At 39.4% G+C, this 24,552-nt stretch overlaps 1 protein-coding gene across 7 annotated transcripts in view; it reads right to left on the bottom strand.

Moving 5' to 3' along the window:
• The window catches only part of FAT1 (FAT atypical cadherin 1), a 174,938-nt gene that overhangs the window by 112,630 nt on the left and 37,756 nt on the right, over positions 1-24,552 (bottom strand). For all 7 annotated transcript variants that reach the window (XR_012645381.1, XM_074992881.1, XM_074992879.1 and 4 more), the window contains exon 3: positions 3,427-3,741. Coding sequence is in view for 6 of the 7 variants with exons in the window: in XM_074992881.1 (XP_074848982.1) it covers positions 3,427-3,741 (315 nt within the window). In the remaining variant the exon portion in view is untranslated. The remainder of the gene's footprint in view (positions 1-3,426; positions 3,742-24,552) is intronic.

Here is a 24,552-nt window from a genome sequence, read left to right as displayed (position 1 = left end):
TAAGCAACTTGTCAAAGATCAAGTGAAATGGTGAGTCACATGTCCTGACTCCCCATCCTATATTCTTATTTAGCTATCTTACAGTAAACTGGAGGTTCGCAATTAGAGAATACAACACCCAGCAGCAAAACAATTAATAGCAGTGATCACAAGTTGATTACAATCCACTGATTGATCTTGGGGAGCCTCCCAACCAATCACAATTTCCGGTGGTGGAATAGGGCTGCTGCTATGGCAGGCTCACTGGCTGCTCTGGCCCCACATTCCTGGGAGTGGCCAGCACAGCCCTTCTGTGTATGGGGAGGGTGAGAGGGAAGGAATCTTGGTGCTCTGCAAGCACTGCCCCCACACTTCCCATTTGCCAGGAATGGGGAACTGTGGCCAATGGGAGCTTGGCTAGTAGAGGGGCAAGCACATGGAGCCAGGTGCACCTCCACCCAGGACCACAGGGCACTGGCCTCTTCTGGGAGCAGTGTGGGGTTGGGGCATGCAAGCAGCCTGCCTCAGCCTCACTGTGCCTCCAAAGAGGAGCTGGTGCCACCAGTCACACCATCCCCTATCTCCCTCCCATAGTCAGCACCCTACACCCTGTCCTGCACTCCATATCCAAGCCCCAAATCCTCTCCCAGAACCAGCACCTCATACGCCCAAGGCCCTGCCCTGACCCCTGCCCCAGAGCCTGCACCTTACACTCAATCCTGTACTGTAAGCCCCAGCCCTGAACCCCCTCCCAGGGTAAGCACATGCACCCCTTCTTGCACCGTGAATCAGCTCCTACACACCAACCTCTTGCTTCACTCTTGAACCCTGTCTCGGCGCTAGCACCCCATACCCGTTCATGCACCCAGAACGCCATCCTGTATCCCAAGCACCTGTTGCAGCCCTGACATACACTGGGCCAGCAACCAATACCTTGCCCCAGCACAATGAAAGTAAATGAGGGTGGGGAGCAGAATGGAGTAAACGGTCCAAGCCATTGGAGAAGCAGTGCGGTAGATCTTGAGTTGCTCTTAAATTTAAAAAGTGATCTTGGGCATAAAAAGTTTGGAGATCACTGCACTGTAGCATCTCAAATACACATTTTTCTCTGAATCTCAAGTACACAGTCTCAAATCCAATAGAGTTCCAGTATACTGAGGAAGGCATGAATATGTGGAAACATCAAGACTCATCCTGTTCTTAGATTTTCTTACTCAGCTGAAATGTACCACTGGAAAAATTCCATCTTCCCCCTACTCAGCTGTTGCAGTATGCTTGTGTTTAAATGCTCTCTGTGAACTAGCAGCATTTGTAACAGATTAGCACTACTTATAATTTTGTGAAGTTTTTTTTAATGTATATTTCTCCTGTATAACAATTTGTACCTCTAGCAGGGTCATATTGCCTCCAAGCGCCCCCTTATTACTAGATCTAGCACTGCTGTAGCCAGCCTCAGCTTCTCTCCTTAATAAGGTACCTCTGAGATCACAAACATCTAGACCAAAGGAGAAATCAAACATGCTACAGCTGTAAATAAAGTTGCTAAAAGAAGCCTCTCTTCAAGGATTTAAAGGCTTTTACCTCAGAGTGTGCACAAAACTTTAATTTTCAAAACAAAATATCCCTATGTTCCAGGAGAAACTCCTGCAGCTGGATGGCCTCCAGATTCTCCACTGCCTCTATATGCATCATCTGTATCCTGGTTGTTCAGGGTCTCCCTCATGCACCCATCAAGGGAGAGCTTCTGCCTGATTCAGATTTCCCAGGAGCTCCCTTCCTCTGGAGCGTCCTTTCTTACCAGGACATCTTTTCAGATGAGTTCTCAGCCTTTTATTGGGTACATATGCTCTTTAATTAAATCAACTGCCTTCTAGGAACTTTCACAGTTAACTATCTCTTTGGCACAGGTAAGCTAGACTTCTGACCCCCTTAAAGAGACAGCACTATGACAAAACCATAATATCTGTCGTTTAGCTGTAGTAAATGGTCAATAAAGCAACATGAATAAGGGTATGAATCAAATTTGTTTAGAACATTGTGTCTGCCAATATCTTACATGAAAAAAATGGATCTTTGTGACTCATTTTCAAAGTAACAGAGAACCTTGTTTCCAGATATAAAAGAGATTTTGACTGCACTACAAATCCTTACGTCTTTTGCCCTTACCATAAGATAGAAACAGGGAATAAACAACAAAAGACACACAAATTTTGGTAAGGGCATTTAGTTTATTATTTTTATGCTATTGTACTTCCTGTCAGATGTCATCCATTTATGCAAGTGCAGGAGCAAAGTGTTAGTCTAAAATCACTATTTTTCCAATCATATTATTTAGATTTATAAATAAGATTTTAATTTTAAGTTTTGGTCCTTTGAATTCCTGGTGGGGAGGGGAGAGGTGTAAGAACAGGAAATGCAGAATTATTTCCTTTGTTCCCTAGGCTTCCTGTGACTGGAGAACAAAGCCACTGCTTGTACTAGCAAAGCAAGAAATACTAACTTGCCCAGAGAGTTTGGCAGCGTGTGGGTAAATTCAAAGTCCAGCTGTTGCATATACCTCCCTGAATCCCCAGGAGGCACTTCTGCTTGACTCAGTCAGAAGTGTTTCCTGAGACTCCCACTGTAATACAGCACCTGCACATATCCCCCACATGCAAAGCTGAGCTGTGCCCTAAGCACAGATATACAATTAAACTGAGACTCCTTGACAAGTCTTGGCATTGCACCACTTCCTGTACCTGTAATAAAGACTAATAAAAAAGCACATATGTCTTGAATGTTGTCCACAATCATTTACAGCCAGATATTAGCGGATAACCTTTACCTCGTGTAAGTTGCATTCACTTTGTTCTAAGTTCATTGTACTGTTTCAGTATTTAGCTTTACATCTCTCCATCCTTATATATATTTCAGTACTTCTAATTTCAGCATCATTCCGTCTACGTATGCTTCTTGGTTAAACCACATTTCTATGTCTCCCACAAATTTTAAGCATAACACTTCAACACAATTGTATCTGGAATATTTTGAGAATAAAAAATATTCTCCAGTTTACCATTTTCAAAGCATGTGCTTGATTATGAACTCTTTGCAGTAATGAACAGTTACAAAAGTACAGTAGTCCATACTGATTCCAGTGGGACTACTTACTTGTATGAGCAAACGGCTGATAATTGCCCTATGCTATCTGCCTATCAACATAAATTGCAAAAGTTAAAAATATTAACAAAACAGCTTGGAGGAAAACTACATGAGGTTCACGTCATGCCAAATCAGTTTAAAAATCACTGAAGTAATTGGTTTTCTCTGTAACTGTGTTATGTCAAAGTACGACAATAATGTTAAAATCAAAAATAATCAGTAGCTTAAAAAATACTTTATTAATTACGTCCATTCTGCTAGATTTACACATGACCATAAATTAAGTGATGGAGGATAGATACATACCAGTTTTGATGTTTATTGAAAAGAATCCCTGTGGATTTCCACTTGTAATCTTGTAGGTCAACTTTTCACTGGAGCTGGAATCAGGATCAAATGCCTCAATCTGAACGACAGATACATCCTTGGGTGAATTCTCCATGATTTCTGGGTAATAAACAGGTTCTGTTGTCTGTGGAGCATTATCATTAACATCTCCAACTTCTATGTAGATTTCAATGAAGGAAGATAGAGGCACAACACCCTGGTCCGTTGCATAAACAGTTAACCAATAATGGGAAGCAGTCTCACGGTCCAGCCGATCAGCTGTTTCTATTACACCTATTCAATAGGAAGGGAAAGAGCAACAATATTAAATGCCCCATAAATATAAAGAATTAAGTCAGAAAAACAAAAAAAAAAAGAAAGCAAGACCATCAAACCCATTGCAAAACTCACAAATGAATGACAATCTACAACCTATGCATGCATAGGCTAACCTGAATGTTTTCAAGGACAAAGCCTCAATAGTATTAAATGAGCATGAATTTTTATACATTGTTTCATTATTTGTAAATCTGTTTTTTTTCCTAACCTGCCTTGAGACTTATCTGATCATTTCACATCATTCCTAAAAGTATTTCTGTCCAGACAATATTAATTATGAGATACTTGCATACTTTGGGACTTGATTTACACTCTCCTTAAAATAGTTCAAAACTGTATTAAGTTATCTAAATGATTTTGTACCAGGGTTTGGAACTATTTAGCACCATTTAAATTGCCGAGAACCTATTTAAATTTGGTGACAGACATTCATACGTACCTATGTATCTGTTTAAATTATGTAAATGAATATTTCTTAATGGCCGTGTCTACACTAGCCCAAAACTAGCCCACACGCAAATGGCCATTTCCAAGTTTACTAATGAAGCACTGAAATACATATTCAGCGCCTCATTAGAATGCTGGTAGCTGTGGCACTTCGAAATTGCCGCAGCTCGGCTCATCCAGACAGGGCTTCTTTTCGAAAGGATCCCGGCAACTTCGAAACACCCTTATTTCTAACAGCAGATAGGAATAAGAGGATTTTGAAGTTCCTGGGGTCCTCGCAAAAAGGAGCCCCTTCTGGACGAGCCGCAGCAATTTCGAAGTGCCACAGCTGCTGGCATTCTAATGAGGCGCTGAATATATATTTCAGCACTTCATTAGTAAACTTCGAAACAGCCACTTGCATGGCCATTTCTAAGTTTTGGGCTAGTGTATACGTAGCCACTGTGTACAAATACTTGTATCCACATACACAACCTTGTTGAGAAAAAAAAATGAAAATGAAGAGGGTTGTTGCCCTTCTCACCCTTAGTTACGTGTCTCCTTGTACTGTGGCAAATGCAGGAGCTCCTCTTACCTTTATTATGCACCCTTCAAATGAACTAAAATTCATTATTTCTAAGAAAACAGAGGAGCAGCGACAAAGTACATAAACTTTATTAATACAAACTTATTTCCCAATGAGGAGCAAATAAATACAGTGTTATTGTACAAGCATCTTACTGCTCAAGACAAAATCATAATGTATATGTTTCTATGCCAACAATGTGGCATATGATGCAATTTATTTAACAAGTGGGACAGCATCGAAAGATTTCAAAAAGAGTAGGATGTGATAAAATCATTCCACTCCATTTTGAGCAGAACCTGCCCAGAGGGGCATGACCAGTGGTCCAAGCTCAAGGCTGCATGCTGACAGCAGGGCCCAGCCAGTGGGCAGTGGCTGCTATTGTTAACTGGAATTGTGGGACACTGAAGGCATGGGACCCAAGGCAGCTGTTCTGCTTGCCTTGCCCTAAAGATGGGCCTGCCTTTGAGGCAATCTCTCTTGTACTGTTCAGACTCTCCTCTCCCAAGCATTATTTTCTAGACAGACCCAAAGGGTACCTGACACCAGAAATACCTTCATATCTACAAAGAGAGGGACCAAAAAAGCAACAGTATGTGATAATCATAAAGGGCCATTGTGAAGGCTGGTCACTATTAATGATTATCATTATTTGCCTTACAGTAATGTATAGAGACCTAATTTTGACTGGCACCTAAATGAGCCAAACCACTAACATGCCAGCTAGATTTGGGCCTGTGGACACATTTATATGACACGTGTAGTATTTTCTTCTATCCTGTGCCTATCTGTTCTTCTCAAACAAGCTGCAGAGAGATCTAGGTGAATACACATTTATGAGTGTACTTTCTGAAGCATGATATTGGTAAAGATAATACTGCTGTATTTCCCTAGCTTTAGATGACTGGTAATCCCTCTCCCATAATTAAATGTAATACATGTTTGTTTTTCATAGACGGGACGAGGCATATTGTCCCTCACCAAAACAAAGAACACTACTGTAAATGGTTGAAACATTATGTTTATATCTTCATAGTGTGCATTGGAGGACAAATTATGATTCAAACTAAACTGTCACTGAGGCCCCATTAGGAGTAGTATGATTCTGAATAGATCACAGAGCAGAATTTGGTCCAGGAAGAAGAGATAGGATTAACAGTTTCTCAAACAATTATATCTTTGTCATTACAGAAAGGGCATGAGAATTTGATGATGCAAACCCTGAATCCAAAATTATAGTTATTTTCTAGAAAAGCTAGTTTTTAATTTAAGAAATAAAATTCAAGTAACATTTTACTTTCAAGAAATGCACAATTTCAAATACTGTGTTGAACATTTCAGAATCACCACCAGATGTCACTATGGAAACTGGTTGTGTAAAATGTAGAAAGTGGAGGACAGAAGATAAAGACAACAACAAATAAGAGTTCTGTATATTAAAACAGAAGCTGATACTCTGCATAGGATGCTTTTCAAAACATAACAGATAATAGTGGCTGTCTAGTTACTTTTTGTTTTGTTTTGCTTTTGTTTGAAGAGGATTACTCATATCAGAAAAGTATGAAAATAACAAGGTATTACTTTAAGTTGGTATTTTATGTTTTCAACTTTGAATTTGTTCAAGAATTTTCTTTCAAAAAATGACAAATAATAATCACACAGAATCACTGTATCTCTATTAAGCTGTTACTAATTAGCTGTGATCTTCATCCTGCACATTATTTCTGAATATGGCAGGGAACCAACAGGCTCTTTATCTGTCTCCAATCACTATTCCCCTGAATTTCTAGGCTCTATCTCTATTATTTACTTCTGTTGTAGTTTGAAGTCTTTTTTTTTTTATTTATTAAGAAGATTTATTTCAGAGTTAATGAGCCAGGTTAAGAATCCCGACTTCACTTTTAACCACAGCATTTCCATAGAAACTCAATGTGTTGAATGTGGCATGCAAGCATTTCAGTTGTACAGTCTGTGCCCTTATTTATCCTATGGCATCTTTGCAAAGGCTCCATGCCCTATTGACCATAAGGCTAGATTACATTAATTCCCTCCTAGCTGGGCTTTCAACAGGGCTCTTCCGTCACTTGAAGCTTTTGTAGAATGATCAACCTAATACACACGCATGCCACTGAAACGATCACCATAATATGCCTCCTCTGCATTCTTAAACACAGGCTCTCTCAAAATAAATGGCAAAATAATTTTAGAATGGCTCTGTTTGTTTCTGAAGCTCTCAGAAGGGTAGATGAAGTCTAAACCAACCCTGACCAAGGCACTCACCCGTCCCCCCCTTTTACAAAGTCCATCATCCTCGTTTTAGTGATTCCTGGAGCTACAAACAGAGGGTGTCAAAGTCTTGCTCCCTTAATATTTCTTTCCAACACCTGAACACTTTAAATTGACTTTTTAAACAAGAAAAACATTAATGCACAAAACCAAAAACAGTTTCAGAAAGGAACCAGTTTTCTGATCGCACAAAACTAAAACTCCCTCGGTCCCACCCCTTCCTAAGGCCTCACTCCCACTCACTCCACTCCCCTCCCTCCTTTGTTAGCCCTCCTCCACCCTCACTGGGGTGGGGCAGTGAATTGGGGTGAAGGCCAGAGTTCTGTGGTGGGACCAGTTCTCGGGGGAAAGCATAGGAGGAGGCTGCAGGTTGGAGCAGAGGGGTTTGACATGTGGTAGGGCAGTCTAGGGTGGGACAAAGGAGTGAGTTGGGGTGTGGACTCTGGACTGCACTTAGGCTACATCTACACTTACTGGGGAAGATGGAATGCTTAGGTTTGATCTTCTGGGATGCCATTTCATGCATGCACGAAACAGCATATTCTGGGGTCAGTGTTGATCCCTTAACTCCTTGCAAGCCGCAAGGATTATGGAATGTTGGTGGGAGCAGTGCTCCCATTAACATTCTGCAGCGAGGGCAGGGACGAATGGCAATGGCTACAAAATAGATTTAGCCTACCTAAAACTCAGTAGCAGCCATCAACATTCCCAGTAAGTGTAGATGTAGCGTTACTTCAGATAGCTCCCTGGGAACAGAGATACGTCCCTCTGTCTCCTATGCAAAGCAGCAACCATGGTGTTCGGCATTCTGTGGTTCCCACCAGTGGAAGCTGCTGAGTCAGTTGTCAGGGCTTAGACAGCATGTGGTGCTCCGGTGACAGGCCCTTCACATAAGAAGCCTGCCAGGAGCTGCACAGGGAGCCTGCCAGCCTCACCATGCCAACAGTGCTGCCAAGTGGACTTTTAACAGCCCAGTCAGTGTTGCTGACTGGAGTCACCTGTGTCTCTCTTCGACTGGGTGCACCAGTAAAAAACAGACACCTGACAACTCTAATACAAAAGGATTAGCATGGTAACAACCAGAAAATGTTTGTAAATTTATTTTTAGTTTCATTCCAAATAAAATCTGGGTCCATAACAGGATTTCTACAAATGCTTCATTACAACAAATTCGTGACTTTTGCAAAAATTTACAGTGACAGATCTATAGCGCTACTGACTATTTAAACACTGAACAACTCGTCTAGCACAGAAGTCAACCCAACAGGATGGCACGGGCTTTCAGAACTTTCAGAACTCTTGTAATTTTAACCTGCTACAGGGTCACCTGCACTGTAAATCTGCATTAGTGATTACCATCCAGAAACCTGAGCTGCCTAAGACGACAGTGAGAGTGAAATGAATCAATCATTCTTCCATTTTTTCTCTTGTTGGAACAAATCCCAAACTGTTGAACAAATATTTCTTCAGTAGGGCTGTTGCTTAAAAGTCTGAATCAGCTTAAACAAAGTGTGAAAGAAGTGTATTCCGTGGAACAGCTGAGGAAACAGTAACATTGATATCTGTATCGTGACTGGAATGTAGTGTCAAAAATTAAAACATTACCTTTTGCAAAGTCTCCTCAAATTTGCAAACAAACTGTGGTAGAAATACACATTTCTTCACCTCCCTAACTTTAGAACAGGTATCAGTGAAAGGCAATTTACAGAAGATAGACACCCTATTAAAAATGAAACATACATTCTAAGTCTGACTATTAAAATGAAGGTACAAAAAGCCACTACTTCAGTATGCAGCAAATGCAAAAGAGGGCTGGAAGACATGAAGACAAGCAACTTTCCCTCACCTTTTGCATACAGTACAGCAATAATTTCTTGTGGAGACAGACCACATTGCTGGTTACTATGAGTAGAGCTAAACTGCTGAAAGGGATAGGAGAGGGGTGAGTGTGTGGGCATGACTCTCACTGTTTCCCTTCACAGCAGGCCAGCTCTGAGGAATACCTCTTTCAAAATGGGGCAGAGCTGCAAATCCAATACTCACTCCTCTGAAGGAATCCTGAAGGTAGAATTTTTCTAGGCCTTCCCGCACACAAATACATACCTGTAACACATTCAATAGTTTCAAAAATCACTGTCCAGTCTGTACTAGACACGATAAACAAAACCACACCTTAAAATCTCTCATCAGCTCATCTTCTTCAGCTTTACCTTTATGTATACTTATGTCATCAATAAAAAAAAAAGAGACTAACAGTCCCATTTTAAATCTTGAGGATACTGGACCACACAAAAACAAATAAAAGTCAATGCAATTTGGAAGCTCTCCTCATAAAAGTGACAAGCCTAGAGCAGATCAGCTAAACAAGAAGGAAGATTTTTTTTTCCCCACAGGGATAACAATACTTTTTTCCTTACCACCGGTCCAGGGCCCATGATCTCCAAAGAGTCTTGGTCCTTTAAGGCCTTGCGTTGGTCTGCTGACTAACCTTCTTTGCACTATTATTCTAGTAGCCCATCTTACACAAGAATCACAGCAGAAAAACACTTTATGGTAGGTAGACTAATGTTGCCATTTGAAAGCTAGCATTCCAAGCTTCAAGAGAGTAAATCAATGGATTATAGCTCTAATGGTTTTCAAGAGGCAACCTCAAAAATTATGTTTGACTTCAAATACTAAGCAGAATAAAGGAAGGAAGAAAAAGAAGAATCAGAAAAGTGTAATTTCTGGAACCTTGTGACCAACCAATGCCAATAAATAAATATTCTTTCCACTAGGATAGCTGTGAGTAGAGTTTCCATCTCTTTTCAGCGGTATGAAAAAAAAAATTAGTTTCTAGTTCTGGTGGTTTATAAAAGTATCAAGTCTTAAGCTACATGTGATCTACATTTATTCTTCCATCCTCCATTGCTTTTTTGCAATGGGTCCAAGAACAATATAGCCAGTGCTCCACTTTATACAAATGTAAATTTCAGTCCCTGATTGTGCAATCTTGGCTCTAATCCATGCTCTAAATCCATCACTTTAACAAGTGCTTAATTCACATGAATATAAAACATTCATCAACACACAGAGTTTTGGGTATATATTTCTGATTTTTCCCCTTAACGCCCCTCCAGTTGACATGTTGTCACGAGAAAGCATGAAGATGCTGAAGGATGATTTTTCTTATCATACTTCAGCCAGTCATTCAAACTGCATGTTATGTGAATGAAGAGGGAAGGCAGAATATCAAAAATAATATAAATGAGAATATTACGTAAAGCACTTTTACGTCAATCTGGCAGTGGAAAAAAGTCTTAAAAGTGGGCCCAAGTTGCATTTACCTCTGCTGAAGGGTGTTTTTACACTGCCACAGTGGTGTAAAGAAAATGTATTGGAAACAAGAAGCTGGCTCTTTATAAGCATGAGTAATATTTTTCAGTGTTACACAATTTTTATGGAAGGTGGCTGAGTGGCCTCCCCAACATTTTAAACACTTTGGGAATAGGCACTACTACTTCTTGTGACCTTCCTTCCATAAATTTCCTTTCTGTCAGTGAATTCTTCATCCATTTTTGCCCAGGTAGGCTGGTAACCTTGCTTTTTGCTTATGATATGCTCCCTTCCCTGCCTTGCCCCTATACTTAACTTGCATTCTCCAAAGAAGGAAAATTGCCATTAGAAGTTTATTTAGGATTTCAGGATGTGCTAAAGTTGAAGAACTGTTGTCCATCAAATATGGGGGGGGGGGGTAAAATCTGCCTCTTCAAACCCCTTTGACACTCAGGTAGATGTAGAAGTTCTTGAACAGATCAGGACAAAAAGTTAGGATTTTACTTCTAGACCAGTGAGAAGAAAATAGATTTTTATGTGATAGGTCTTGTTCTCGAATATAATTTGTAACATGGTATCAACACTTTGGGGGTCGGGAAAAAAATCACTAATGTAGAGAGTTAAGTAATTTCAGAAGTGTTTTTTGATTAGAGTTGAGCATGAGGTTAAATTCTTCCCCCATTTAAACACAGTTGCAAATCTGGGGTCAGATCTTCCTTCCACTGGGGCCAATGACTTCAGTAACAGGCACTCAGCAAGAGAAGATCCTAAATGAGTTCAATTGGATAGCAGCATATCTGGAAGAATAAACTGCCACCAGAGTACAATCTCTGAGCATTTAGGATTGCAAACTGAGGGATACAACATCTCTCTCCTTTACCTGCCCTGTATCACATGTTTCAGCTACTTCACACCTTGGGGAATATCAGGAATGATACAAGATAAAAAAGCCAAAATGGATGTATTTAAAATCTAGTACATTTCTCATTCTAAAAACAAACAACAACAAAAACTAGTGACCAAAATATGAATTTTTCAGAGTCTGACTAGGACGTCTACATTAATGTAAGTAACACAAACCATTATGACCGAAGTCACTATTAAAACACCAATAAATGTATAAATCTAACCAAAAAGTCAAACAGCCCTACATACACCAATTTTAACCAATTATCAAATGCTCAAACTATAATACTCCCAATTCGCAGGGATGATCCTCTTTAAGTGTGCTTATCCATGAGAATGCTCATTAACAATATTAATGATTCTGCAATGAAAATCAAAACCTGCAATCATTTCTTGGCAAAGCATGAAAATGCAGTTTAGCAGAGCTTGCCCTGGGAATGACATCTGAAACAAACCAAGAGAAATCCCTGGTCTGGACATGATGCTTGAAATCTGATTACAAACTTAATTAATCTAAGTTTTAATAAGATTGGTAAATCAAAACCTTCCTCAGCCACTTTTAAAGCTGTCACTGCTATGTGGAGTAACAACAGAAACTGTTCTGAAAACTATGTGAACATATTTTGATCAAATATGACCTTCCAGAGACAGTAAATCCAAATGAAAGATTAAAAATTAATCAGATTAAATCTATTAAAAAACAATTTTAAAACCTCTCTACCATCTTTTCCAATAATTCAACTCCTTAGTGAGACTTTAAAGTAGAAAACATAAGATCAATACTACCATTTTCAAATAGCAAAAGAAAAAAAATCCAGAGAAGGCTTTAAATTAATGTTTATTTAAATTAACTCTCTCATCCAGTCCCTCCTTGCTATGCAAATATATGCATACCTGTCCAGTCCCTTGACTTCTTGGGAGGACCAAGCACCCTCCCTGACAGATTTTTTTTTTTAATCTATTTGCCCCAGACCCCTGAATGACCTCCTCAAGGACTGTGCTCACCACCCTGGGTTTACACAGTCAATGCTGAAACCACTGAGCTATCCCCCTTTTTTTTGGACAGTTGTTTTGTTGCTTTTAAATGTATGACTCACTTAGAGACAGATTCCCACACATATATCTGATACCAAATCTCACAGAGACTTGCCGAAAGGCTGGAGTGTGTGCATGGCTCACCCTGCTGCTGGAGGAAGCCGCAAGCCTTGGCACACATCCCCCTGCAGGACTGGAGAGTGAGGGGAGCTCTGGTGGTGCCCCAAGTTTTGAGAGTATTTTTGTCTGCATTTTTTCCCCATTTTGCTTCTTAGTCCAGGGGCCAGGTCAGTGAGAGGTTTTTAGTTTTGTTTTGCTTCTCGCTTGTAAGCTAGGTCAGTGAGGGGTTGATTTGGGGTTTTTTAGCTTCTCGCTTGTGTGCTGTCCCCCTTCCACCCCAAGTGATTTTTCTGTGGGTCAGTGGAAGTGTTCCATCTAAGTTTTTTCATCCTTTTGTGTTGAATACATTTTGTTGTGCACAGAGGCTTGTGAAGATGTGCTCCACCAACAGAAACATATGCTGCTACCTGCAGGTGCTCTGCTAATCAGCTGGATAGCATCTGAATCTCTCCTGGGTGGCTGCCCAAGTGCTCAGCTTACAGGGAACACTGCTCAACGGCCCCTTAACTGAAAAAATGTTCCTGACCTCTGCCCTAAAGAATAAAAAGCAAAATCAGGAGAGTTGGCCAGAGCCACTCTATGTATTGCGCGTTCTTTGAGCCTCACATTTCCAGTCACGACAAGCAAAGGAAGTCAAAACGGATTAAGAGAAAAGCAAAATGCTTAATCTATTTATCTATACATCTAACTCAGAGAAAACATTTTAGTTCAGTACATTCTGTTCTTTACAGTGTGTAAAAATGTAAAATGATTGCCACTATAAAGTTACAATCAATCCAAAGCCTCTGATCCTTTGAAAATGCACAAATCCTTTAGGAGATTATTTTAGACTAGGTTTTCCTGAAGGCACCACAGCTGGGTAAGAGAATGGCAATACCCCTGAGCCACACCCAAGGATAGACACAGCCTTGTAAGCCAGGAGGAGTTCTACCTTTGGATGGTAATCAACCCATTTAACCTACAGAATTCCCAAAGATAAAATTATTTTGTGCTCTGAACTTAGTGTGGTGCAACCCTCCACATTCCACCACCCCAGTGTGAGACACTCTTTATAAGGTACAATTGAGACCGTCGGCTGCAGTTTTTCTAAAACATTAGCAAACACTAATGTCAGCAAAACTGTGTATTATTTGCCCAAACACATAAAGGACACCATTACATGGTCTTACTGGACCACTAAACTAGGCAAAACTATTGCCCCTAAGCCCTTAAGCTTTAATGGCTTGTCACGGAGACAAGGAACTATTCAGCACTTAAAATATTAGTTAAAAAGACCAAAATCTCCATCCTATGAACTCCTTGAAGTGATCAACTGCCAAAGAAGGAACGGAATGTGATTCCTTTCTCTAAAGTAAAACGTCAGCTGGTCTATTGTATAAACAGACACAGTCCCAAAAGAGGCCTCTACAGTCTAACTCCTAAAATGCCACAGATCTGTGGTGAGCAATCTGAGTTTTTAAAAATGATACATAAGCTAACTAATGTTTTTACAGCATAACCAAGCCAAAAAACGTATATCACATATGTACTTCAACTAGGAAGAATTTTCTTCCCTGAAAAATATGGAGTGATAGCCATCCACAAAATATTTGCTCTTGAATGCAGTTTAAGGTTTATCATGAATAAAGCTGAATTATCTATCTGATTTCTTACATCTGATTTGAAATTGCCCATGTTCAACGTAATATTTATATGCATTTTTTGTATTACATTTGTACATGTGGTTTCCTCTGATCTGGAAGCTTCTAACTGGTCATAAATAGGAAGCCTGGTAACTTAGCAACAGCCAACCAATGTACTGCATCCTGCATAACTCATGTAAATTACTTGTTTACAAAACTTACACGTAAAGCATAAATGTGCATAATTAAGAAATCAATTTAATATATTTTCACTGATTTGTTGCTTCTTGACATTTCAATCGCTCATTTATTTTATGTCTGAGCAAAGATGAACCTTAAAATAATATAAACATCGGTAATTTGTTAAAGAACTCAACTGCTTTATCACTGTAAATGCATTGAAGTTGTTTGTATTGTAATGCTTTCAAAATCAATTTAAAAGCCTCATAAAAGGATGCAGCCTAATAACACAATGAGCTGCTTATGTAGGGCTTCTCTTGTGATGGTGGGTGCGGGGAAGGTCACAGAAGACCCAAAGGGATGTTCTCTGCTGTGCTGATCATGCCCCTGACACCTGCCTTCTTGCTCACTGGGGCTCCCCAACCACCTCTCCTGCTGAGCCAGATCCCCTGGTCTCCCCCAGTCAAGGTACAGAGTTGGAGTAACACCCTCTTGTGGACAGACACTATTTAATCACAGCTCTGAGTGGATGTAGTTCCAGGGCACAGCACCTAGAGAATCAATCCCAGAAAGGATCAGAACTCCAGATAAATTCATCTCTGTGTGTGCAAAAGATTTTCACAGGGAGGGCTCATTAGGTGAGCCCCCTTTATAAAAGCAAGGGAGATGTGCACAGTGGTACCTCTCTCAAGATAACAACAATTTACACTTGGTTTATAAACAAAAGAATTATTAAGCAGTACAATAGGATTTAAAGGGTTATAGATAAGGAGAAACAGATCTAATTAGTTAGCATATCAAATGAAAGAGAAAAACCACAGAGCTAATTCTGTTCTCCTAAAAAAATCTAGTTACTTGTGAGTTCTTATCCTAAACAGCTATATATCAGGTGAAATCTTCAGGTCAGAAATGATCTTATCCTGACTCAGGTCTCCAGTAAAGTTCTGGGTCTTTCTCAGGGTGTGTTAGGCAATTTCCAAGGCAAGCTGAAGACCAAAGATGGAGGAACCCCAGGGTCCTCTTTATATCTTTCCTCTGTGGACAAGATTCCATTGTTCTTTTTCTGTAACAGTATACTCCAAAATGGAGACTCTCACATGAGCAGGTCACCTGTCCAAGTCCTTTTTAGCCAATCAGCTATTACCAGTCTGCTGGATTGCATGTTAACAGCCAAGACCCTCAGATGTGAATTGCTACCCATTAAAGGCTCTTTGTTGCCTAAGTAGGGCTATCCCCTCACAAGCCACACCCTCACAGTAGGATAGCCACATCTCACAGGTCCTCACAGAAACAAACATTAGGAACACAAATGGGTAGACAATGCTTACACCTACAAAAATGATGCATGCACAAAAATAGGATTTACAGATCCAGCAGGTTATAACATAAAAATGACACTCAAAAGTCACATCTCATCCAAAGCATTTCTGAAAACAAAAAGCAGTCAAGTAGCACTTTAAAGACTAGCAAAATAGTTTATTAGGTGAGCTTTCGTGGGACAGACCCACTTCTTCAGACCATAGCCAGACCAGAACAGACTCAATATTTAAGACACAGAGAACCTGTGTCTTAAATATTGAGTCTGTTCTGGTCTGGCTATGGTCTGAAGAAGTGGGTCTGTCCCACGAAAGCTCACCTAATAAACTATTTTGCTAGTCTTTAAAGTGCTACTTGACTGCTTTTTGTTTTGATAGTGTATAGACTAGCACGGCTTACTCTCTCTTACTAAAGCATTTCTGAGTTATGCATATATATATATATTCATAACTCATTTTTTCATAAAGTATGGGGTGGAGTCCATCATATTTCTTCTCTACCACAGCAGGCTTATATGACATTACCTCACCATCTTTCAGCATCTTTTTTTTTTTTTTACTTTAATACAGATAGGTAACATTTGTGTTTAAATGTTACAAATACATAAAATATACCCTATTTAATGTAATAAGATTTTTATAACCTAATCTTATGCAGAATTGCTGATTAAATATTCCTCCCTCAATTAGCCAAGAGAAGAGTGCAGATGTTCAAGAGTTCTTTCCTAGACTTTCCAATTTCTGTTTCAAAAAATTCTCAGTGGTACAGCTAGGAACAATCAGTGCAATGGCAAAGTAAATAATTTACTTAGAAATTGTAATTTTAGTATAATTTTATTTCATTTTCAGCCTTGAAAAAGACAAACACATAAAGAAAATCAAATGAAGTCAAAAAGTCTTTTAGCTACAGTTCTCTAGAATATATAGCTGTATATATTCATGCTACAGTCTACCTAAGCTAATTCTTCAACTATCCTTAGAAAGGTTTAATATACAAAAGGAGGAACCAGCTACTGTTTTGATTGTCCTTGTGAATACCAAACTGTTCATTGTCTAATATGCATCACTTTTGTTCCAAACTTTCTAGTAAGTAATCACTAGTAATGGCTACCCCTCTGATAGTAATGATCTGTAATCTGATGGAGTACTACTGTAAATTCATTAAGATGTAGATGACAAAGCCACTATGCAGCTGAAAGGACTTCACAAAATGACTGGACATTCTCTTCTAAATAGGAACAGGAACATGTGCATGTCTGTATGTTGAGGTAGCAGAACATTATCCCAAAGAGAATGAGGTGCTTGGGATATACATTATGCCTTAGCTGTTGGCAGAGTGGGGTACACTCACATGCACACTCATTTCTTAAAATGGTTCTTCTGTAACCCAATTCTTGCTAACTATTGCATATTTCCTCTACAAAATTGTGACCTGTACAGAATATAAACAGCATTAGTATGATCATATCTAATGCTAGATTTTAAAACTAATTGAACAAAGTAGAACCCAATATTAATAAAATAAAATGTTTCCCATTCAGTCCTCAAAAGACCTCCACTGAACTTAGTTGAAAGTAAGTAACTGCAAAGTGAGTATATAATTTTTCAAAGCTGTTAAATGCTGTAAACTGTTACACCCAGCAACAGTTTGTTTTAATCTCACACAATCCTCTACCAGTAACAGAATCTGACCATACCCACCTCTACCACCTCTTCCCCTACTCCCCCATTCTCCCAGCAAGAACTGTGGTTTAGAGCCATAGCCAAGAGCAGAACCAGTCTGGGGCTGGGAGCTGTCTGCTGCTGGTAAGAGAGCATGGAGGGGGGCACATCTTCTCTCCATCATTCCTTCACACTTCATGAAAGAAAAAAATCTATTTCTGGATAGTGTTACAAAATAAAAAGAAGACTCCCTCAAGTAGAAGATTTCTGTATATTAGAATGTGTTCTGAAACTTTTTATTAAGGGAGATACCATGAAACATGAAAATATTACATTTTACATTACTAGTACAGGATCCAGCTAATATTCAAAGAACCTAGGTAAAGCAACCGGCTTCAAAGCACAATAACCTCAATACCATAAAGTAAAGAAATTAAAAATGCGCAGTAAAGCATGAACAGTAATATGTTTATTTCAAACAAAAGTAACCAACCCAGAATGCTCCAGTGTATGGCTGAACCCAAACCCTGACATAAAACCTAAGAAGCAGAATTGTTTGTGACAACGTCACTTTTCTGCTACGAACAGATGGTAGCAAGATAAATTGTGTTCAAAAATGGAGGAGAGAAAAGAACAGTCAGTATGGATCAGCAGTAAAGTCCAGAAAAAGTCAGACACGGTGTTATGGATGAGCAATTCTGGAGTCAGCAAAGGCCAATGAAAACTATACTTCTGTTGAGCTCAAAGATGATACAAAGTTTTAAAGGCTAACATTGGTCAAAACTGAACACTAAGCTAAAACTACACTTCTAAACATTGAGAGATGTTACAAATGGTGGTTAGGACGATAAAAAGTGAAACTAAACCTCAATGAAAAGGTGTGATTATGTCACTTTCATATTTATACAAAAAGTCAAATTAAAAAATTTACGCATAGCACATTGGGAAAAACGAGAAAATCTTATAAAATTATGTTTTTTTAAATAGCTTTTAAAGTTGTTCAAAAAAAATTAGGGTTCATCGGAACCATATCTGGGTTAAAAGAAAAAAAGTTGTTAGTGTATAAAGTGAGCATGTATTCTGTGGAATGGAGGAAAAAGTTGATGCAGTCAATCAGAAGATTTCTGATGCGGCTGCCTTAGAATTCAGCCTATTACTTCCAGCTCAGGAAATCTTTTGGGACAAAGGCAGACAGTTCCTATTGTCTTTCTAGTTTATGGTTATTTTAAAAGCTCCAGCTTATTTCTGTAAACTAAGCTACTCATGTCAGATTTTTGGACAAGCAATGTAATTGCTTTACCCAGAAACAGTATACACTGCTGACACCTTGATGAACTAGAGAGGCATAAAAAACTTATTAATGTATATTAAGCAAGTAAAATATTAACTATTATATTGCTAGAAAAATGTAGTGAAGCACAAAAATGTGCTCTCTCATTTCTTTGCAGAAGGGAAAGGAAAAACAACCCCTTTTGTTATGTCATAGTCAATCAGCCATGACTAAAAAACAGAGAGCAAGAGAGCACTCAAAGCTATGGTAATGCTACTGTAACAACGAATCACTATAGTGATAATATTATTGGGGGAAAAATCATTGACAGAAGACTCTGGGCCAAATACTGCTCATCTGACTTACTAAAGAAGACCAGCTAACGTTAATGGGGCTATTTTGAACATATGTTCTCATGATTTGGCACAATATTTGCTCTAATTATCCTCACTGGCATTCAGGACACATGCTTGTCTTCAGACACAGACCAAAACTGGTATCTACATCTAGATATACAGACTTTCCAGAGATGCTGCAATTGTCACCATCTTTTTTATCAATGTCCTTGCAAGAGAGAAACTAAAGGTCAGGAGCCTACAATAAATATATATTATATATATATGGGTCTGTGGCAAATCTGAGGAATTTACAGGATGGCCAGGTCTATGCTAGCCCAAATCTTCGAAATTACCATGCAAATTACTAATGAGGTGCTGAAATACATATTCAGGGTCTCGTTAGCATGCCAGAGGCCACGGCACTTCGAAATTGCCAAGGCTCACTGCCGCATGGCTCGTCTAGACAGGGCTCCTTTTCAAAAGGACCCCGCCAAGTTCGAAATTCCCTTATACCTATCAGTGCCTCATTTGCATGGCCATTTTGAAGATTTGGGCTAGTGGAGACAGCCGATGGGGAAACTACGTACTTTTGAAATCAACTGAGGCCAGAAAGCTTTCTTTGTTACTCACAGATATAGTGACTTAGGGGGATTCTATTTTGAGCTTTTAATATCTGTCAAACTGGTTCAGCTATTTTAAATCTAGAACTGGCCTCATATCCTACAATTTTTGGAGCATTATCATCTGAGATGATGATACCCATAATGACCGGCTGCAGAGAAGGGAGATTACTGTGACTCTCCTATAAAAGTCTGGTCATAGACAAATAAGAAAAGAGAAAGAATACTCTATAGAAAGACCCTCTCTTTACACAATGAGCAGCTACAGAGTTACAAATGGGAAAGCAACGCCTTTGCTTTCCAGCAGTCTCAGCACACATTGCGAGATGTATACTAAGATGCAAGGAAAAAGCTAGAGACATCTGCTAGCTCAGCCAGAGGCAGGAAACAAATGGGAAACCAACTAAAAAAGAAATGGACACCAAAATCTCATCTGTGTGAACACTCTCCGGCTGAGCAACAAAAGCTACTGAAGAATCCATGTGGGTATGCACTGCTTTCAGTCCTCACCCTGTAGAGAACCAGCTTGGAGCGTGCGTGGTAGGACAATTGCTCAGGACGGACACTCATCAGGGACCTTAGATTTCCATGATAAACCCCCCAAATTCTCAAACTGGGGGGGGAGAAATCAGCATTTTTCCACAATTAAAATTAAATACTCAACTTTACTTTTCCCAGACACTACATACATAGTTATAAATTGAATACTGTTTTATTGATATATTTGCTGTTTTTAAGGAAATTCAAAGGCTACCAATGTGGTCAATTGCTGTAAAATAAAATTAATAAAATTGCCATTCGTATTTCTCATGTATCAAATACTGGTAGCTGTGGATGGCAAGGCTCAGGCTATGACTCTCTGCCCTGGTTTGTTAGTGGGAAGCAAGATAGGGGAGGCTATGATCTTTGTGTGTGTGTCTCCACACACACACACACACACACACACACACACACACACACACAGAGCAAATGTTTTTATTTTTTCACAAATATGTGAAAAGTAAGGATTCTCTGTGAAAACGCAAACTGGGTTGTCCCCCCCTCCGCCCCCCGATGGCAGATGGAGTTCTAGGATTCCCGATGTTCACTTATGTCAAGATGTCTCAGAATTTAGTAGTCCTTTTAGATAAGGAAGTCTCAAGTGATTTCAGTGGCCAAACTACTTTTTTCCCATACGAGCTTACCACAATGTTCACAGCGATTGCTCTCACATCTGGGCCTTGCCATAGTTACTCCTGTCAGTGCTACTGACTGCATTACTGTAATATATTTTACATGGAACTTCCACAAAGGCCATTCAGCAGATTCAGCTGATTCAGCAAGTGGTGGCCCAACTGCACAGTGGAGCTGGTAACACAAAGGCTGTTACAGCAATGATCCTTAGGTTGCTTGGGCTTCATAATGGTTTCCGGGTGCAAATCAAATGTTCAGTGTGTTTACATCAGCTAGACTGACTTTGGACTACTACTGTTCTGCCCCCTTCAACATTTTTAGCTGCAGAATCCTTTAGCTAATTTCACACAGTTCCTAGCCAGGCTCTCAGAAACAGCAGCGATTACATGATGCCTACATTCACAATGGCACTAAAACAGAACAGAACAGAATTTGTGGCACCAGTGTGTCTGGATGGGAAGGTTTCGGACACAGGAACTAGGAGGATCAAGTAGTTTTTCGTACAGTCAGTTTCTTTTGTGTATCCAAGGGCTAAATGTCCTAGATTGAAACATATGGGGTCCAGTGACCCTGTGAGCCACTTGCATTAATATTTTGACAGAGTCCAAATATAGTAAACTTGAAAGGAATCCATTTATTTACTCTGGCTTTTACTTAAAAGCTATGCATAGGCATATTTTTATAATGTGCATTTTACTCTTCAATTAATATCTATTACCCTAATTTGTATTATTTGCTTCTCTACAAGTGCTTTTAAAGTAGACACAGCAGATAAGTTTTCAGTGTGTTGTTCAATACACTTAAGGCTTTTGTGTCTTAAAAATGCTAAAAATAATTCAGCAAAATGAAATTAAGTTTGAGGTAGAGGGCCAAAGATCCGTATTTCTCAGGGTTTTGTCTCTGTGCGTACATTATTGAAAAATGTATATTCATTATAGTACAGTATACCAGGGATGGCCAAACCTACTGACCCTCTACACTGCATATAATGATCTACAGAAGTTCGAGAGCTGGTGTGTGCCTGCTGAGACTTAAGGTTCAGTGGGGCGAGGGGCTTCTGTACTGCAACGCACGCCTGCTGGGGCCTAGGGCTCACGCTCATGCCCACTGAAGCCTGAAGCTCTGGCAGGCACTCCCTAGGGGTCTGAATCCCCAAGACCTCCCTCCCTGCTGGACAAAAATCCCAAGCCTTATCACTCTGCTTCAGGGCAGAAGCCCAGACCTCTCCCAAACAGTAAGGTCAGTGGAGAACTGCAGGAGAAGGAGCATGGGGCACTTCATGAGTTAAACTTTTAACACTAAAAGAGCTGTGTAAGGCTCACGAGACAGGGGTTTGGCCAGCCTTGCTATGTATGGTAATGAGTAATCTCTCTGTGATGTATGAGGTTAATGTAGAACTATTTTAATTAGCCCTATCCTAAAGTACACCATGGCATATTTAGTGCACACCAGCAGCATCTATATTGAAAAATTAATATGCAATATGAACAGAGAGTAAGCCGTGCTAGTCTATACACTAGCAAAACAAAAAGCAGTCAAGTAGCACTTTAAAGACTAGCAAAATAGTTTATTAGGTGAGCTTTCGTGGGACAGACCCACTTGGTCTGACTATGGTCTGAAGAAGTGGGTCTGTCCCACGAAAGCTCACCTAATAAACTATTTTGCTAGTCTTTAAAGTGCTACTTGACTGCTTTTTGTTTTGATAATATGCAATATGTTAATGAGCTTTAAAAATCACACCTGTTGGCCATATTGCTCTAGTGTACAGGATAGACAAGTCCTTAGACACAAATAGCCATTTTCAGTGTTTTTTCAGTATATTTGGATAAAATGCAGATGTATTATTTTTCCCTTAAAAAAAAAAAGCAAGTTTTATCTGTGTTTAGTGGCTAAATCCATATACCTGGGTTGTCAACAGCTAAACTCTCTCAGAATTTACTGCTTCACCTTCCTTGAAATGGGACTTGCAGACATTCTGATAAGCAGATTACTGTAGCCTCTTAAATTTTTCTGCTGAACTACCCTTTTGTTATTTCTTCCAAGAGCACTTTTCACTGCAGATAAGCCTGTACCTGCCACAACAATGCCATCAGGGGACAACTACTGCCCAGCAGTAAACAAGCCTACATTTCACCAAGCTGTGCTAAATCTAAATACTGGTTCTTTGTACACTGCAAGTGAAGAACCACTGAGTTACTGAAGGACTGTGAACCACTGACAAAACTGAGTTTTCTATTAGACCATTTGGAACAGAGCTTCTCAAACTGGGAGTCATGATCCTCAGGGGTTTGCAAGGATATTCTTTGGGGCAGGGGTCTGCAAACTGCATCTCTTTAAGGACTTATTTGTGTCTCTCAACACTATCATTGCAAAGTTAAAAAAAAAAATCTGATTTTTTCCATAAAGGGAGAACATCTAAAAGCCTAATAATGAACTCATATCTAAACACCAAACGATACGTGATCGCAAAACATTGGATTACTCCCCCTTGAATATGAGCAGCGCATTGTGGGATATGATACTGTAACTCTGTTTTGACTGTGTTGCTAATAAAGTCTTGATTTTCAAAAGGAAAAGGATGCTTGCAGCATTCCTGCTGTGAAGGGCAACACGCGTTTTCAGAAAGAAAACTGAAATTAAATTAAGTAAAATTGGCATAACTAAAGTGGGTTCTTGAGTGAAAGTCAGGAAGATAGTGGTACAAACACACACACAAAGTGTGAGGAAATAGAATATGTAAAAAGTTTGCGAACATCCTGCAGTAAACATGTATCACATTACAAATCACTGTGTGTGCACTGTTCTTAAAACAGGGGTAACAAAAAGTATGGTTTGACTTTTTTATTAAAGTCTGTCTCATATTCACATGCACTGAAGCTCATGAATTACTGAGTTTTTAGCAAATATTTTAAAAAAGAAAAGTCTCTTGCTACTTTGGTTGCTGACCCCTGACTTGGTGGATTGTTAGTGGTCAGCCTTCACCCCAAACTCCACTTTGCCTCCAATTTTTATAAAGAGGAAGTCAGTAGGTGACCTTGTCTATCCTGCCAGTGCAGGACTGTTCCCAACAGTATATTCTCAAGTGCTTTGTATTTTCATACTAGAATAGCAAAAGCAACTGAATTTTCAAAGGACTTCATACTCCCTAAATTATACACATAGTACAGCATACATTCCCACTTTTGGTCAGCCTAAAGGTCACAAGTTGGATCAATATACACACTTTAAACCTCACCTTTAATAATTTGCAGTAATTTTGCCCTCACCGTTACCATGATGTTCTCTCAACTTTCAGCTCCTCATTAGCCAGCACACATTTGTAAATTGACTCTACTGTCACTTACTTCACAACATATTTTTTCCATTATCCTTTTTCCAAACTCCTTAAGCTGACTTTCTCTTACCACATCTAAAGCAGCTGTGCCTCTTTGCAATGAAGCACTATTCAATGTCAACACGTTAGATTAAGTCCGTCTGTCATTATTACCTTCCTTTGGGTAGATTTAACTCCATTTGAAATTCCACCACTAGCCCACACTACAGATGACTATTCCATTCAGTGTTAGCACTTGCATCTCAGAAAACATAGGGCTATATCTGGCAAATAAACATGCAGTTGAAAATATTTATGAGCATAGTTCCCAATTTGTGAACCTTTGTCCTTTAGCCTATGTGACTCCTCATTATGAAACTGATTCGAAGTGGTATGAAGCTGACAGCTGACAATGTGAGGACTATAAACTGTATGACATACGTCTTTTACAACACCCATGCCTCCTCACATACCTACTAAAAATCAGCACTTCCCGACAAGTACATATTTTCTCTTAGCAAGTTTTTACCATTCAATGTTTTAAACATAAAACCAACAAGTCCAAACTATATTCCTTAAAAAGTTATAAGAAAGTCAC

Source organism: Carettochelys insculpta, chromosome 4 (assembly GCF_033958435.1).
Source record: "Carettochelys insculpta isolate YL-2023 chromosome 4, ASM3395843v1, whole genome shotgun sequence".
Taxonomy (NCBI): Eukaryota; Metazoa; Chordata; order Testudines; family Carettochelyidae; genus Carettochelys; species Carettochelys insculpta.
Note: the sequence above shows the minus strand (reverse complement) of the source record. Positions and strands in the feature narration are given on the sequence as shown.